A 14,062-nucleotide genomic window follows, 5' to 3' on the forward strand; every position below is an offset into this window, starting at 1 on the left:
ATAAAAACATTTAAACATAGTTTGATTTCAGTATTTATGGGTTAATAGAATTCCTGATTTATATATTAGAGTTATTTAAATCTGCAGAGAAGTATCAGATACAATAAAAATTAACATGAAAACTTGGGAAGAAGGTAGAAAATCTGGGTCTTTAATATAGCTACTTTCATGTCATCAAAAAAGTTCTTTTAGTATCCAGTTTATGGTTTGGGAAAGGACTTTTTACTTTATGTAGACTACAGCTATTCATTAGGTGACTTACTTAAATGGCGTTTGGGAAATTTAGGTTGCTTATATGTTTTATATCTTAAACTAAAGCTATTTCATTCTGAGAGGAAGAAAATATTAACCCTTTAAAAGCATGTAGTATTTGTTCATTAAATTCAGCCAGCTGAAAATCTTGTTTCCTCTCGACAGCTGCGAGACAATGTGATAACACCTCGGGATACAACAATGACCTTCACATGCTTTGTGTTTTTTGACATGTTCAATGCACTAAGTTCCAGATCCCAGGTATGCTTAGGTGATCTTAGCTGACTAATTCAATTGGGTTAGGGTACTCTCTAATTGTAAGTGGGCAGGGTTTTTAGCTTTGCTTGCTTTTGTAGCCATCGTTATAGCTCCGGATATAGCCTTCCTACAAACATGGGCCTCCAGAATGTGTCCTAAGAGGGATGGGGCATTTGGGGAGATAAGCCTTAACTTTGGCTAGGAGATCAAAGTAAATCACAGGTGTCATCACCTGATTTTTCTTCTTTTCATTTTCTTATTATCTGTAGCTATATGATAGGTTCAAGTTAACATTATCTGAGGGTAGGACAAAGCTCATGGCTTGTGCTAAGATGGTATTAGCCTCATTATAGAAGCAAGTGTTGTTAGAAGTCCAGGAACAGCTTTGTGCATATTAACTTTTTGTCATTTTTTCTATCAGTGTGTCAAAGCTTAGGACATTTAAAATTTTCTTTTCTTCCCATGCTTTATCTTAAGGTGGATTGCCTTCTCTCTCTCTTTTTTTGAAAATTTATTTATTTATTTATCCTTGGCTGAGTTGGGTCCCCGTTGCTGCGCGTGGGCTTTCCCTAGTTGCGGCAAGTGAGGGCTACTCTCCGTTGTGGTGCGCAGGCTCCTCACCGTGGTGGCTTCTCCCGTTGCGGAGCACAGGCTCTAGGCATGCAGGCTCAGTAGTTGTGGCTTGTGGGCTCTAGAGCGCAGGCTCAGTAGTTGTGGCACACGGGCCTAGTTGCTCCGCAGCATGTGGGAACCTCCTAGACCAGGGCTTGAACCCGTGTCCCCTGCGTTGGCAGGCGGATTCTTAACCACTGTGCCACCAGGAAAGCCCTGGATTGCCTTCTCTTGATTGAAGTGCTTTGTTAGAAAATAATGGGCTAGAACCTAATGGTACTTTTCAGAGCATGTTGTTCTTAGAAACTAGCTACATTTGAGGCCTGACTGTTCATTTCAATTTAAGAGCACCATATAAATCCTTAACTATATCTATTACCATTCACCATGCTAGAACTTTCCAAGTACAGTGAATTGCCATTAATTTAGACTAATTTTTGAAGAAGCTTTAGTATTTGGTTTTTGTTTTATGAAAGGCATTTTTACTTTTTCACTACACATGTAACTAAGTCCATTCTTCGAGAAAGGTTTTTAGATTATGTACCTTAATGAGTGATAGAAATGATTTAGCAAAATTATCATATACAAATAAAGTTTCTTATGCTTTGGAGGACTAAAAGAAGTTTCTGTGGTCTTTATGTTTTTAATAGCATCACTCTTAAAGCCCTTGATGAAGAGAAGCTGCTTTAAAATTTACCCTATTCCATTTATATTATTCCAAAATAAGAGTTAAAATTTAGAGATTCATGGTACTACTATTGTAGAATTCAGTCCAGGTTACTAAAAATTGGAGGTGAGTGTAATAATAAAGAAGTTGTTTCTGTGACCAAGGAGTAATAACTGAACTCTCTGCTCTGCCAACAGACCAAATCTGTGTTTGAGATTGGACTCTGCAGTAATAAAATGTTTTGCTACGCAGTTCTTGGATCCATCATGGGACAGTTATTAGTTATTTACTTTCCTCCACTTCAGAAAGTTTTTCAGACCGAGAGCCTAAGTATACTGGGTAAAGTATATATATAATTTATATATTATAAATGAGCTGTATTTTCTAATGCATTTGTTCTAAGAAAAATTTTCTTCTAAAAAGTGAAATAAGTGGCTTGCTTTGAAAAATGTATGTGCTCTGTTTTCTCATTTGGAAATGTTTAGGGGAGTCACTCTCCCAACTCTAGGTTTTAAACTTCTTTTGTAATTTTTTTCTTGTTAATTTTTTATAGGTTGTCACTTGTCAAAATCATATTTGGTGATTCTGAAAGATAGCAAATCAAAACGTGTTACAGAGTAATTGTAGTTTATAACTTTTTAATCTTGTATGAAGAAGAAATTAGACTTAAGCTCACTGAAAACCAAATGGCTCTTCTTTAAAATTACCATTTTGATTGTTAAACTAATATTTTCCTATTCTTATTTGCTAATTTGCACATTCTTATTTTATGAAATAACAGCACTAATAGCAGAGAGTTTCATTAAGCTGATGTGAAGACAGTCATTATTATTTCACAGACTGTGCATTAAATGCATCACCATACAGTACATTTAAAAGTTAATCTTCCTATGTAAGTGTGAGAACGGACGCATTTTATGATAATGCTAGTTCTAATTCTTGGGTTTTTAAAGGTAATTTGGATATTTATGAATCACTGTATTTTTTGCTGTAAGTTAAAGTTTACCTTAGAGTTGAACTAGTTTAATTTCAAGATTTTAATTTCATATTCATATTCCTTCCTCTTTAAAAAAAAATGGAGTTTTAAGGAGACCGGTGCAGTTGTTTGAAGCAGTAAATAAGAACGAGATAGTGTGGATACCATTGTAAAGATATGGTCTTTAAACAGTGACTTTCAAGTGGAATAAGATGCAGATTTCTAAGTAATCTTCAGATAGACATTTAAAAAATCAAATTAGTCACCACTGCTTGAAGAGCCTTTAAAAAAGGCTGTGTGATCTATTAAATAGAAAACTCCTCTAGTGTTGCTGTTGTTAAAGGTTGTGGTTCTTGGTTATGGTTCAGGGGAAGCAGTCAGAGGACTTGAGTTCTAGTTCTCTGGCTGCCGCCTGTCCTAGCTGTGTGACTTAGATAAGTCATTTAGTACCTTTGAGCCTTACTTCCCTTATTTTTAAACTGAGGCCGATTGTGGCTACTTTGTGGAATGGTTGAGAAATAATGTATTTTAAAGGCTGTGGTAAAATGCTAGAAAAACATAAGTCATTAAGCTCTGCAACTGTAAGTTTAAAGAATTGTAAAACCCAACTTACTTTCTCTTGCAGATTTGCTCTTTCTTCTGGGTCTCACCTCGTCAGTGTGCATAGTGTCAGAAATTATCAAGAAGGTTGAAAGGAGCAGGGAGAAGATCCAGAAGCCTGTTAGCTCGACATCGTCGTCTTTTCTTGAAGTATGATGCATATTGCATTCTTTTATTTGCAAACTAGGAATTGCAGTCTGAGGATCATTTAGAAGGGCAAGTTCAAGAGGATAATGAAGATTTGAGAACTTTTGAACTTTTTATTGACTAAAAATGAGTGTTGAAGACTTGATTTGAGACTTTAACCTGCTGACAGTCCCAAATGAAATTATGCAACTTTGATAACATATTCCTTGATTTAAATTGGCTTTTGCGATTGAGTGGAACTTCGTAAAGTGTATGGGCAGTTATTTAATTTAAAAAACAGGCAAAACCTGAACCACCTTCTGCACTTAAAGAGGTCTAACAGTTCAAATACACAATCTATCCTAGATAAATATGATTTTTTTTTAATTTTTAAATATTGTACTATTTATGGTGGTGGGGCTTTCTTACTAATACACAAATAAATTTAATCATTTCAAAGGCATTCTGTTTGGTTTAGAAGTTGATTCACAGGAGTGCCATATTTCAGCTACTGTATTTCCTTTTCCTGCAGTGTAAGCAGCTCAGCTACCTTGTGTTACCATTTTTGTTATCTCAAGTTTTTTTGCACAGGATGTGACCACTGTCAGATCACTGTTCTTTTCTTTCTTTTTGTGATTGAAAAGCTTATACTGCAATTTGAAGTAAATGTTTGCTTTTCTTAGTAAGTGTAAATGGTTGCCTTTTCTTTTTCTTCTTCTTTTGGTTTTTGGTATGAGTCTTTGGTCTAGCACAGTTAATACAGGGCTGTGGAGTGGCATTCTAGGTAGGGTAGCCATGTCTGTAATTAACACTTAGTCATGGAGTCAAAAAAATTTAAGACTGGTTGGGCTGATATTTATAGCAGGTGATGTTAATGTGTTATGCCTTCTTTTAGAGTTAAATATCAATACATACTTTGTCAAGCAGCACCTTGACAAAGTCATCTCCTAAATATAAATCTAAGTACCTCACCTGAATATCTGAATTTTATTACTTTTTAGTATCTTTTTATGTGTACTTAAAAAAATCTTTCTTATGAAGTATAGAGTGGTAAACTTAAAGAATAAAAAAGCCCCAAACCTAAACAGATGGTTTATGAAGCAGAGTTTAAGTGGAAGATTCTGTGCTGACCTTTACTCTTTGTGTATCTACAGCTTTTGGGCTTAGGTTGCAGCACAGCCTGGAGGCTGCCCCTCTCCTGCTTCCACCATTGTCCTCTGCCTTGTTCTGCTTCACTGGGCGTGCTAGAGAAATAGATAGATTTGCTCTTGGAATGCCATCAGTTTTTGTAATAGCTGGATGAGGTATAGGTAATTTGTTTTGAGTGTGTGGCAAATTTGGGCCAGAAATTCAAAATTAGAAATACATTTTCCTGTTGAATATTTCTCTCTGAAACAGAAACGGGTCTCAAATTCTTCCATGTTTAATTCTTCCTGAAGTTATTGAATTTTGCATTTTATAATTAATTTTTTAAACTGTCAGGATAAATCGCTCTCTAGTTTTTACCACCAATATTAAACTGCACTGTTAGCACTGAAGTACTGTTGTTAACGATAGGAAAGATACGTATTCTTTGAGTCTTGTTACTGAAACAGTTTAATATAAGGACCTGAGATATCTGCAGTTTATTCTGCTTTACTCTTTAAGGCTAGATAGTCAAATGTACATGGAAACCATTGTCTAATCAACTTTATCTTTAATGATGGTGATGTATCATATCTAAGTTTTGTAATGAGTTTTCTTCTCTGTTACAAGGACTTGAAATATGAAGTGCACGTCAATCTTTTGCTTTGCATTTTAGGTTCAGAGTATGACTCATATGAAATAAATGTGCCTATCGTATTGTTCAGATTTTAAACCTTCCCCCAGAATGATTTATTTTCATAAGTTAATGTTCTTCCAGTTGGGACTGTTCACATTAAAATCATATGGATGTTGAAGATACAGAAATTAGGCAGTACTCACAGTACATTGAATCTGTGATTTAAAAAGAAGTGAAATGTACGGTTCAGATATACTACATCTGTATAACAGATTTCCCATAGTAAAACGACAAATTAGGGTCTGTGTGTGTAGTTTACATAGCATATTATCAGAATTAGCATGGATAAATCAAATGCACTGGTATCTAAATTTAAAATTTTTCCCCATTTCCTGGCCCTGGGGCTTGCTAGAGTCCCTAACAATACTAACTTATGTGATTTTTCCCTGTTAGACTACCTCATGAAGTTTTTTAACTTCAAAGTGATTAAATATCAGGGAAGAAAAGGAGCTTTAATTCACCAACTAGGTAGATAATCCTCAAATGATTCATACTGGCAGCAGAGGAACAAGGCTTAGCATGTTCTCTCAGATTTTTGCTGGGCATTTCATGACCCAGAAATGGAACAGCCTGAAACCAGGCAACCTAAAAATCCTACCCCCTCAGGACACAGACTTCATTAAATAGCTGTAACCACACCCACAAGGATAAAACACATTTTTTACCTTTCATACCCATGCAAGGTACATCTTTTACATTGGTAATCTTTGTGAAGTCATTTCAAGTTTTGATCTCTTTCATATAGTACCTAAGTAAAGTGAGCACTGGCCGTATAACAGCTTCTCAGTGAAATGAACTGGTGGCAAACAATGAATATAAGATCTAAGAACCTTAATTAACTTTACCTTGCTTTCTGCCTCTGTCACTTGGCAATTCGTGCATTTTACTTCTGCGTTTGACTCACTCAATTTAAATGGATGAATTAATTATCATTTCAGTAAACTTTTCTTTAGTACCTAGAATGTACTAGGAATAGAAAGGTGGTGGCATCCCTGCCCTTCAAGAGCTCATGGACTGTGTGTTAGCTGAGGATGTAACTGTTAACAGGCTGTCTGTTGAAAGTTAGTAGTGGTCTTTGCACATTTATTTTAAAAATACACATACAGTAAAATGAGTCCAGCACACATTTTACTGGAAGTTTCCCTTAAGATTGGCATTTGGAAATCTTTGAAATGCCTTTTTAGAGTAAGCTGCAATCCAAACAGTAGCTGATTTGCATACTATAACACGGTGTGGATAAATGTTAATCCTAAGTGGTATGTGACTAGACAGACAGATTATCCTGATAATTAAGCTTCCTTGAGATCAGTTAGCACTTGGTATGACTTAACTTTTGTTGGGTTTGGGGGTTTGGTTTTCAGAGTTAGTTATTGTTAATAATGGATAGTGGTTAACCAATCCTTGATATTAATGTAGGTATAATAGTCTGCAAATATTTTGGTAGGTTTAGATTTGGGAAGTTCTCAGTCTTAACTCTGGAAACCAAAGTGAAATATATGTGGTACAGTGGTAAGTGCTGCCCCAAGTGAAATATATGTGGTACAGTGGTAAGTGCTGCCCCAAGTGCTGCAGTAGCCAAAGGAGAGAAATAACTTCATAGGAGGAGGTTGTCAAATTTCCTAGAACTAGTGGCATCCGAATCAAGCCTTAAGTTGAGAATCTCCAGCCGAGAACAGCAGGATATTGTAACCAAATGGCATAGCCTCTGCAGAGGTGTTGGTGGGGTCTGGAAGGAACAGGTGAAAACCACAGGAGTCTGGGGCTAGGGCAAAGGAGAGTATATATAATGTGAGGGCTGGACAGATAGGCAGGAGGAGCCTAGTGGTGAAGGTAAAGACATTTAGCTTGTAGCCTGCTGTAGGAGTTCAAGACTGTGATAAGAGTTTGGATTTTTGTCTTGTAACATGCTGATGGAAGCTCAGAGGGTGGACTGTAAAGACAAAACAGAGAGACTGATTAGAGAATTGTAGAAGCTTAAGAGGTAGAGGGACTGAGTTGTGGCAGTTAGTATGGAGAGAAAAACATGGGATTTCTGCCTTCTAAGAGAGAGCATTGACATGACCCGATGGGAGGAGAGGAAGATACTGCAGCTTCTGGCTTTCTGGCTTGGCTACTAGAGCTGTTGGGAGAATTACCAGAGCCAAGCAGCTTTTAGTGGGACACAGGTCAATTTGAAGTGTGAAGTTTGTGATGTCCTTTCCCAGTGGATATGTTGGATGAGGTTTCTAGCACAGAATGAATTAAAGCCATGTCTGACTCATTATGAGGTAGTAAGAAAATAATAATTTCTTGTTACAAGCATTGATTTTTTTTATTTTTGATAAAAGTAAACCAATAAATGAATGTAAACTCAGCTTTGACAGAGTAAGATTTTTTTAAAGTAATTTCTTTAGTATAGTTATTAAGAATTTATGGTAGGCAAGTAGAAAACAATGTTGTTTTTCTTTTTTGTTTCCGTTTTACTCATAATTCTTCCTTGGATCTTTCTAGCCTCATATCTCACACATGATGTTCCAACACAATCCACTTACTGGTGTTTTTGGACAGTATTCCTTCAACTTGAAATACTTTTTCCTCTGTTTCAATTTGAGAATCAGAGTTTTTACCTGTTCTTCAAAGTCCAGCTGAAGAGCCAACCAGGATGGCCTTTCCAGGTAGCTCTAAAGGTGCATGTGTCTGTGTGTGTGTGTGGTGCAGTTTCTTGTAAATACTGTTAAGAAGAAATGCAGCCGTAAGTTTGGGCATAAAATTGTGGGATTTTATTTCTTAGAAAGCATTAAAATTTTAAGTCCAAGCCATGTAAGTGATACATCTGGACAGGAAATTTGCTATAATCTTTTCATTCAGAATAAGTTGAGGTGGTGAAATTTGCGTAGGAAAAGTATTTTGAGGCTTTAGTTTTGATCCTTTGCAAGTTCTTCTCTGATCTAGACCTGCCAGCATTCCCGTGTACATGTGAGTGTGGGGCCTTCCTCTGTCTGCTCTGCTCCAGGTAGGCAGTGTTTCCTGTGCAGATCACGGGGCCTACCCGGCTCTGCCGTTCCACGCCCTTTGTGTTCAAGTCTAGCCAGATTGACAGACACCCTGGCAAAGGCCCCATGTCTGCAGTGGCCCCATGGCTGTCGGCCTGGCTGAACTGCCTTCATGCATCAGTCCAGGTCACACCAATATTTCTTCAGCAGTAATTGCACTGCTCTACTTAGGTAAGGGTAGAAACCATCTCTCACAGTATTAACAGCACACAGTGCCAGAAATTGGGCACATTGTTCTACATGACCATAGCGGTCCATTTTTGTTTTCTGAGTGTTTCCAGTTTTTGAACTCAAAAATATGCTCTTTGATACAGGTGTTTTTTTTTTTTTTTTTTTTTTAAATACCAATTCACTCAACTATATGAAAAGCAATTTTCTATTAAGGCTTTTCCTGTGATAAGTATAGTTAGAAGTGACAGTTTGGTGTCATCTATGGTCATAAATAAAATACCATAATGCTTTGACCATTTACTGTTTTTTCATCAGGTCTGCATCTTAAAAGCCAATATGAAACAACTTGTGAGTTTCACAAAATACTGTCTTTGAGCAGTATATAGCAGGCCCCAAACAGATGGCAGAAAAATGTATGCTTGATAGGAAAAACATGAAAAACTTTATATTTAAGCATGTTAGATCGATTTTAGGGAGTTAATAAATGAGTATGTCTTCATGGTCCTTTCTCATATTCATCCATATAGTTGCATAATAAGATTGCATTAGAATTTATAAGCATCTTTCTTCATGGAACAGGTCTAGATAGCCCATGAATTAGTTGGAGGTGTTACAAGTTAGGGAAACAGCTTATTTTAATACCTTCCTAACTTACCCACGTGGGGCTGTTGATTTAGTTTTGAGGATGACAGACTACTGCCCACAAGTTCTGTTGGAACACAGGTACGCACATGCACTTCCATATTGTTACCACTGTATTCATGCTGGGGTTTTACAGAAAAAAGTTGCCTACTCATAGATATTCACAAAGAGCAAAATAGGCCTATGCATTGCATTCAGTGGACCAGAAAGGAAGTGGCATCGATTTTCTCTACCGTCCAGTCTCTCTGGGATGGTTATTCTCTCTGGGATGGATGCCACTGATACCAGATTGGCTGTCAAAGACTCAGTCTGTTCTCAGAACGTCATCAACAGGAAGGACATGCCAGCTGTTGTCTGTCCCACCTCATCACCAAGGCTCTCTCTTCCTACAGTGGGTGAGGTGTTCTGATCTGTTGTCCCATCTGAGTTGTGCTCCTCAACACACACACACCACACACACAACTCGCCTAAGTTTCTACTGCAGAGTCTGCTCTTCTCTGATCCACCTGCCCCTCCCACCCCCTTGGATCGACAGGAGAAGTGGGGGCTTCCCTCTCATCAGTTGCTTTTTCCTAACACACAGAAACGGGTGTCATCGTTTGTGCAGGCTTACTATCAGTCCAGTCTTAGGGAAGAACAGAACCTTCTAAACCAAAACATATTTGCACAGTCTTTATATTTCTAAGGTAAAGTTATGACAGTATTTCTTAGTGAATTCTCCTTGGCTGTCCAACCTATCAAAATAGCTTTACAGAATGAATTATGGTTATTATACATAATAGGGTCAGTTTCTTTGTTTAAAACAAAAACAGACACAACTTGCATAAATCTGGGAGCTTGAAGGGCTACAGTGCTTTGTGATTGGGAACTTGGATTTGTGGATGTCACCATTCCCAGATTTCAATACCAAAGGCCCCCTGCCCACCATTTTTACCTCGTTTTCCTTAGTTTTGGGGGGCAAGACAAGGGAACCTCAGAAGATTGCTCTCTTGATGCCATCCTTCCTAGAGTCTTCAACTATACAAACATTTCTGATTATAACAGTACAACATACTCATTGGAGATATTTGTAAACAGAGGAATAGGAGAGGAAAACATTTCATAATCTCAACACCCAAAGACTAATCTAGGCTCCAGACATATATCCAGCTGCCTAGCAGCTAATTTCTCAACACTTAAGCACCTAAAAGCTGTGCTTAACATATCCCCAACAGAACCCCCTGGTTCCCTCATTTCCCCGCTACACCCCATCCTACACAAATGAATGACAACTGAATAGGAAATCTGAAAACAGGGTTCTTTCCAGTCTTTTAATGAAAGCATAAAATGCTGTTTTTAGCAATTTTAGCAATAATTTGTAGTGTTTCTCATTGGTATGTTTATAAACCCTATTTTTTTTAGAGTAATGTTAATATGTATTTACTCAAAGGCTTCCACGTCAGAGCAAGTTCACCTTAATAGGTAGATTAATCCACATCCTCCATTATGAAGTAGAGCTCATTACTGTGTATCCATGACAGCAAGCATTGAGACTGAAGAGTAGACTTGTATTTCCTGTCAACATCCTTTGATTTATTCCCCCATTACGAGGAAGACACATGAACCAGACAGAGGAAGATATGGGGGGAATGATGGCTGGATACACACATGGCCGTTTTTCAAGAAGAACCAGCACTTCAGTTAATCCTCCAAGAAGCGCTAATTATATGTATCAACACACCTGGAAAGTTTTCCTAATCTTGTATGCTAGCTCATGCGATGGTACTGGGTTGGCCAAAAAGTTCGGGGCCAACCCAATGTTTTCACAGAGTCAAATGATTCAGTCTCATAAAGTATCAAAAATCCAGTATTGAAATACTGATTGTTTCATTTTGTTTTTTGCAAAAATATTCCTAGGTATTCCTCGATCCTCATGACAGTGGGTTACATTGTACACAGAAATCTCCAAGTATCTCCTAAAGTGATAATGAGAAAATTTCTTAAAATATGTATGATTTAGCTCTTTTAACCAAAGATTTAGCTATATTAACCAAATACCTAAAATGTTACCTATTACTAGTTAGGACTAAAAGTGATTGCATGTGGGGGAATTCCCTGGCAGTCCAGTGGTTAGGACTCAGCACTTTTACTGTTGTGACCTGGGTTCAGTCCCTGGTTGGGGAACTAAGATCCCGCAAGCTGCACAGCAAGGCCAAAAAAAAGAAAAGGTGATTGCATGTGTACTGCAACATGTTCATGTGAAATTTCTCTCCCTGAACACTGAATCCAGTGAAACTAGCTGGAACACTTTTCCATGTATTACCTCTTCATTTCTTTCTCCCATTATAACAGACTGGTATGCTTCCTGAGGGAAGTCCATGCCTTTGAAGTTTAAAACGTTCTTCCTCAGCATGAAGTTCTCATCTTAGAATTTTTACAGCTGGATGGGCTTCAATTTTTTTTTTTTTTTTTTTTGCGGTACGCGGGCCTCTACTGTTGTGGCCTCTCTCGTTGCAGAGCATAAGCTCCGGACGCGCAGGCTCAGCCGCCATGGCTTACAGGCCCAGCCGCTCCGCAGCATGTGGGATCTTCCCGGACCGGGGCACGAATCTGCGTCCCCTGCATCGGCAGGCAGACTCTCAACCATGCGCCACCAGGGAAGCCCACGGGCTTCAATTTTAGCATTATTTAGACCTGGAAAGAAATGCCAGAGCAACGTATCCTGTATGGTTCAGAAAGCTGTTGCTTCAAGTGGAGAGGCATCTTTTTAATACATCTGTCCAAAAGAAATAGTATTTCATTTCAAAGTGATAACAAATACAGAAGCATTTCTAGCTGCCTTGACTGAAATGCACCAATGAAAGACATTATGAGATAAATACCGAGTACCCCACAAACACTGCCCTAAGAATACAAGGTCACTATCTCTGGAGTGAAAGTTTGTCCTCTTACAGAAGTGGAATTATTTCTCCTGGTCTTCGGAGTGACTGCTTGCTGGATGCTGGTTGGGTTCATGGTGTGCCAACCAGCCAGAGAGCATGTGCTAGAGAGCAGTGCCCAGTGAACTCTGGAAACCTCACTACTGGGGAGACCATGTTTGGTTTCCTTAGGGTTATGGGGTAGGGCCAGGATATAACCCGTGCAGCTGCAGGAAGAGGTTAATACCTGCTCTTAATTTTCTCCTGTCTCTAAACATATCCCAAACTCTTTCAAATTGGGTTTAAAAACACTACAGAAAATTCCTTGATAACAAGAAAAAAGGACAAGAGGGGCAAAGTGCTCACACAGGGCTAGTTCCTTCTGGTCTTTATTGTTTCCTGAGGTTGAGCTTGGCTGCCTGTTCACACTTCTCCGCTTTTCAGTGTGGCTTCAGCCTGGCAACTCTGCTAAAGCTGCTTTAAAGTTCTCACATTCTTGCCCTTCTCATCTCAGCCATATTTAATAGTGTTGACCTGCTTTGCCTCTGCAAAATTCTGCCATGAGCTCTGGCAGCCACTGGTCTCATGGTGCCTTATGTTTCTGCCCAGTACCCTCACTTCTCCCAGATCCCTTGCTTTGCTCTTGGGCTCATGTGTGGATGTAACAACGACTGTCATTTATGGCATGTTTTTAGTGCCAGCGACTATTCTAAGTAACTTAAAATACATGTCATTTTATCCTTAGACGACAGCTTGAATTATTCTGATCCCTATTTTACAGATAGGGTAACTGAGGCATAGTCACTGATTCATTTATTTTATGCACAAAGGAGGAAAAGATAATTGTAAGATCTTTCTAGCTATAAAGGTCTTTATCTTCTAAAACTAATTAATTTGAATAAGAAATCCAAATGCAAATACTGAAATAAATTTGAATTCTTTTTTGTCATAATTATTATGAAAGGCCTTTAGAATTTATATTTATAGGATATACATATTCAACTTTCCAGGTCCAGGTATCTCAAAAAGGACTTGTGCAAATAAAAGTTTAATCACAGCCTAACACAGAAGATTACATTATAGTGTTCTTCTCTCTCCAACTTTATTCCTAAAATTTATTGATCTTCGGTGTCCAGAGTTCTTTTTGTTACTTAAATTGCTAATTGAAGACTTAACATCCCCAAAGACTCAGGTGAGATTTCATTAGAACTGAATCAGAAAGAACAAGGTTTAAAGACTTGATTAGAAAATGAAACAGGTTTTCAAAGTTGGGACGTTCTACACATGTGCTCCTACTGCCTCCTGTACCTCATCCCAATCACATCCCTTTCTCTTAAAGCCAAGCTCAAAAGCCATGTCCAAGAATCCTCTGATTTAGCCTCGTCGTCCTTGGGACTGCTGTCTCCTGATTATATAGCCTTCAGTCTGCAGTTTGCCATTTGCACCTGACCAATTGCATCATAAAATGTTCTCTCATTATTTCATTGTTTTACCTCCCCAAACAGCTTACACAAGCATGACTTTTGGGGGTTGGGTACTGTGTCCTGTTTCTTTGGTAAACCCCCTCAGATGTCTTGTGGAGTGCTTGCAACCTCTCGCTTAATATATACAGGAGAAGATATATACTGGGGTAGGTAACTTTACTGAATTCTCAGAGAGTAAGAGTTAATGGACATTCGATTTTAACTCCTTTACTGCAAAGCTGGGTAGTTTCAAGTGAATGGCCCTGCCCGATTCCAACAGTTAGAGAAAGGAACCTGTTTTCTTATGACTACTGAATGAAGGCCCCTTGGCTTGAAAAATTCCTGTTAATGAAAGAAAAAGGTGAATGATATAATTCAATTGACTTTAAATTCTATAGCCCTACACTCTTCAGTTTGGTGCCTATCAAACGAGTCACTTGGCAAAGTGGAACTGGGAAGCAATAGTGTTTCATGCAAGGCTGGTGATTTTTTTTTTAATAAGTATATTCTTTTAAAAAAGATAAATTTATTTATTTATTTTTGG

At 38.1% G+C, this 14,062-nt stretch overlaps 2 protein-coding genes across 6 annotated transcripts in view; one reads left to right on the top strand and one right to left on the bottom strand.

Moving 5' to 3' along the window:
• ATP2C1 (ATPase secretory pathway Ca2+ transporting 1) overlaps window positions 1-4,184 on the top strand; it is a 116,355-nt gene extending 112,171 nt beyond the window's left edge. For all 5 annotated transcript variants that reach the window (XM_067737434.1, XM_067737437.1, XM_067737435.1 and 2 more), the window contains 3 exons: window positions 418-513; window positions 1,987-2,128; window positions 3,391-4,184. In XM_067737434.1, the coding sequence (XP_067593535.1) occupies window positions 418-513; window positions 1,987-2,128; window positions 3,391-3,521 (369 nt within the window). In that variant the 3' untranslated portion in view covers window positions 3,522-4,184. The remainder of the gene's footprint in view (window positions 1-417; window positions 514-1,986; window positions 2,129-3,390) is intronic.
• Window positions 4,185-9,817: 5,633 nt separating this feature from the next.
• ASTE1 (asteroid homolog 1) overlaps window positions 9,818-14,062 on the bottom strand; it is a 33,244-nt gene continuing 28,999 nt past the window's right edge. Inside the window, exon 6 of the mRNA XM_067737442.1 lies at window positions 9,818-11,913. Within this exon, the coding sequence (XP_067593543.1) occupies window positions 11,826-11,913 (88 nt within the window). The 3' untranslated portion in view covers window positions 9,818-11,825. The remainder of the gene's footprint in view (window positions 11,914-14,062) is intronic.

The sequence above is a fragment of the Pseudorca crassidens genome, chromosome 5 (assembly GCF_039906515.1).
Source record: "Pseudorca crassidens isolate mPseCra1 chromosome 5, mPseCra1.hap1, whole genome shotgun sequence".
NCBI classification, from domain to species: Eukaryota; Metazoa; Chordata; class Mammalia; order Artiodactyla; family Delphinidae; genus Pseudorca; species Pseudorca crassidens.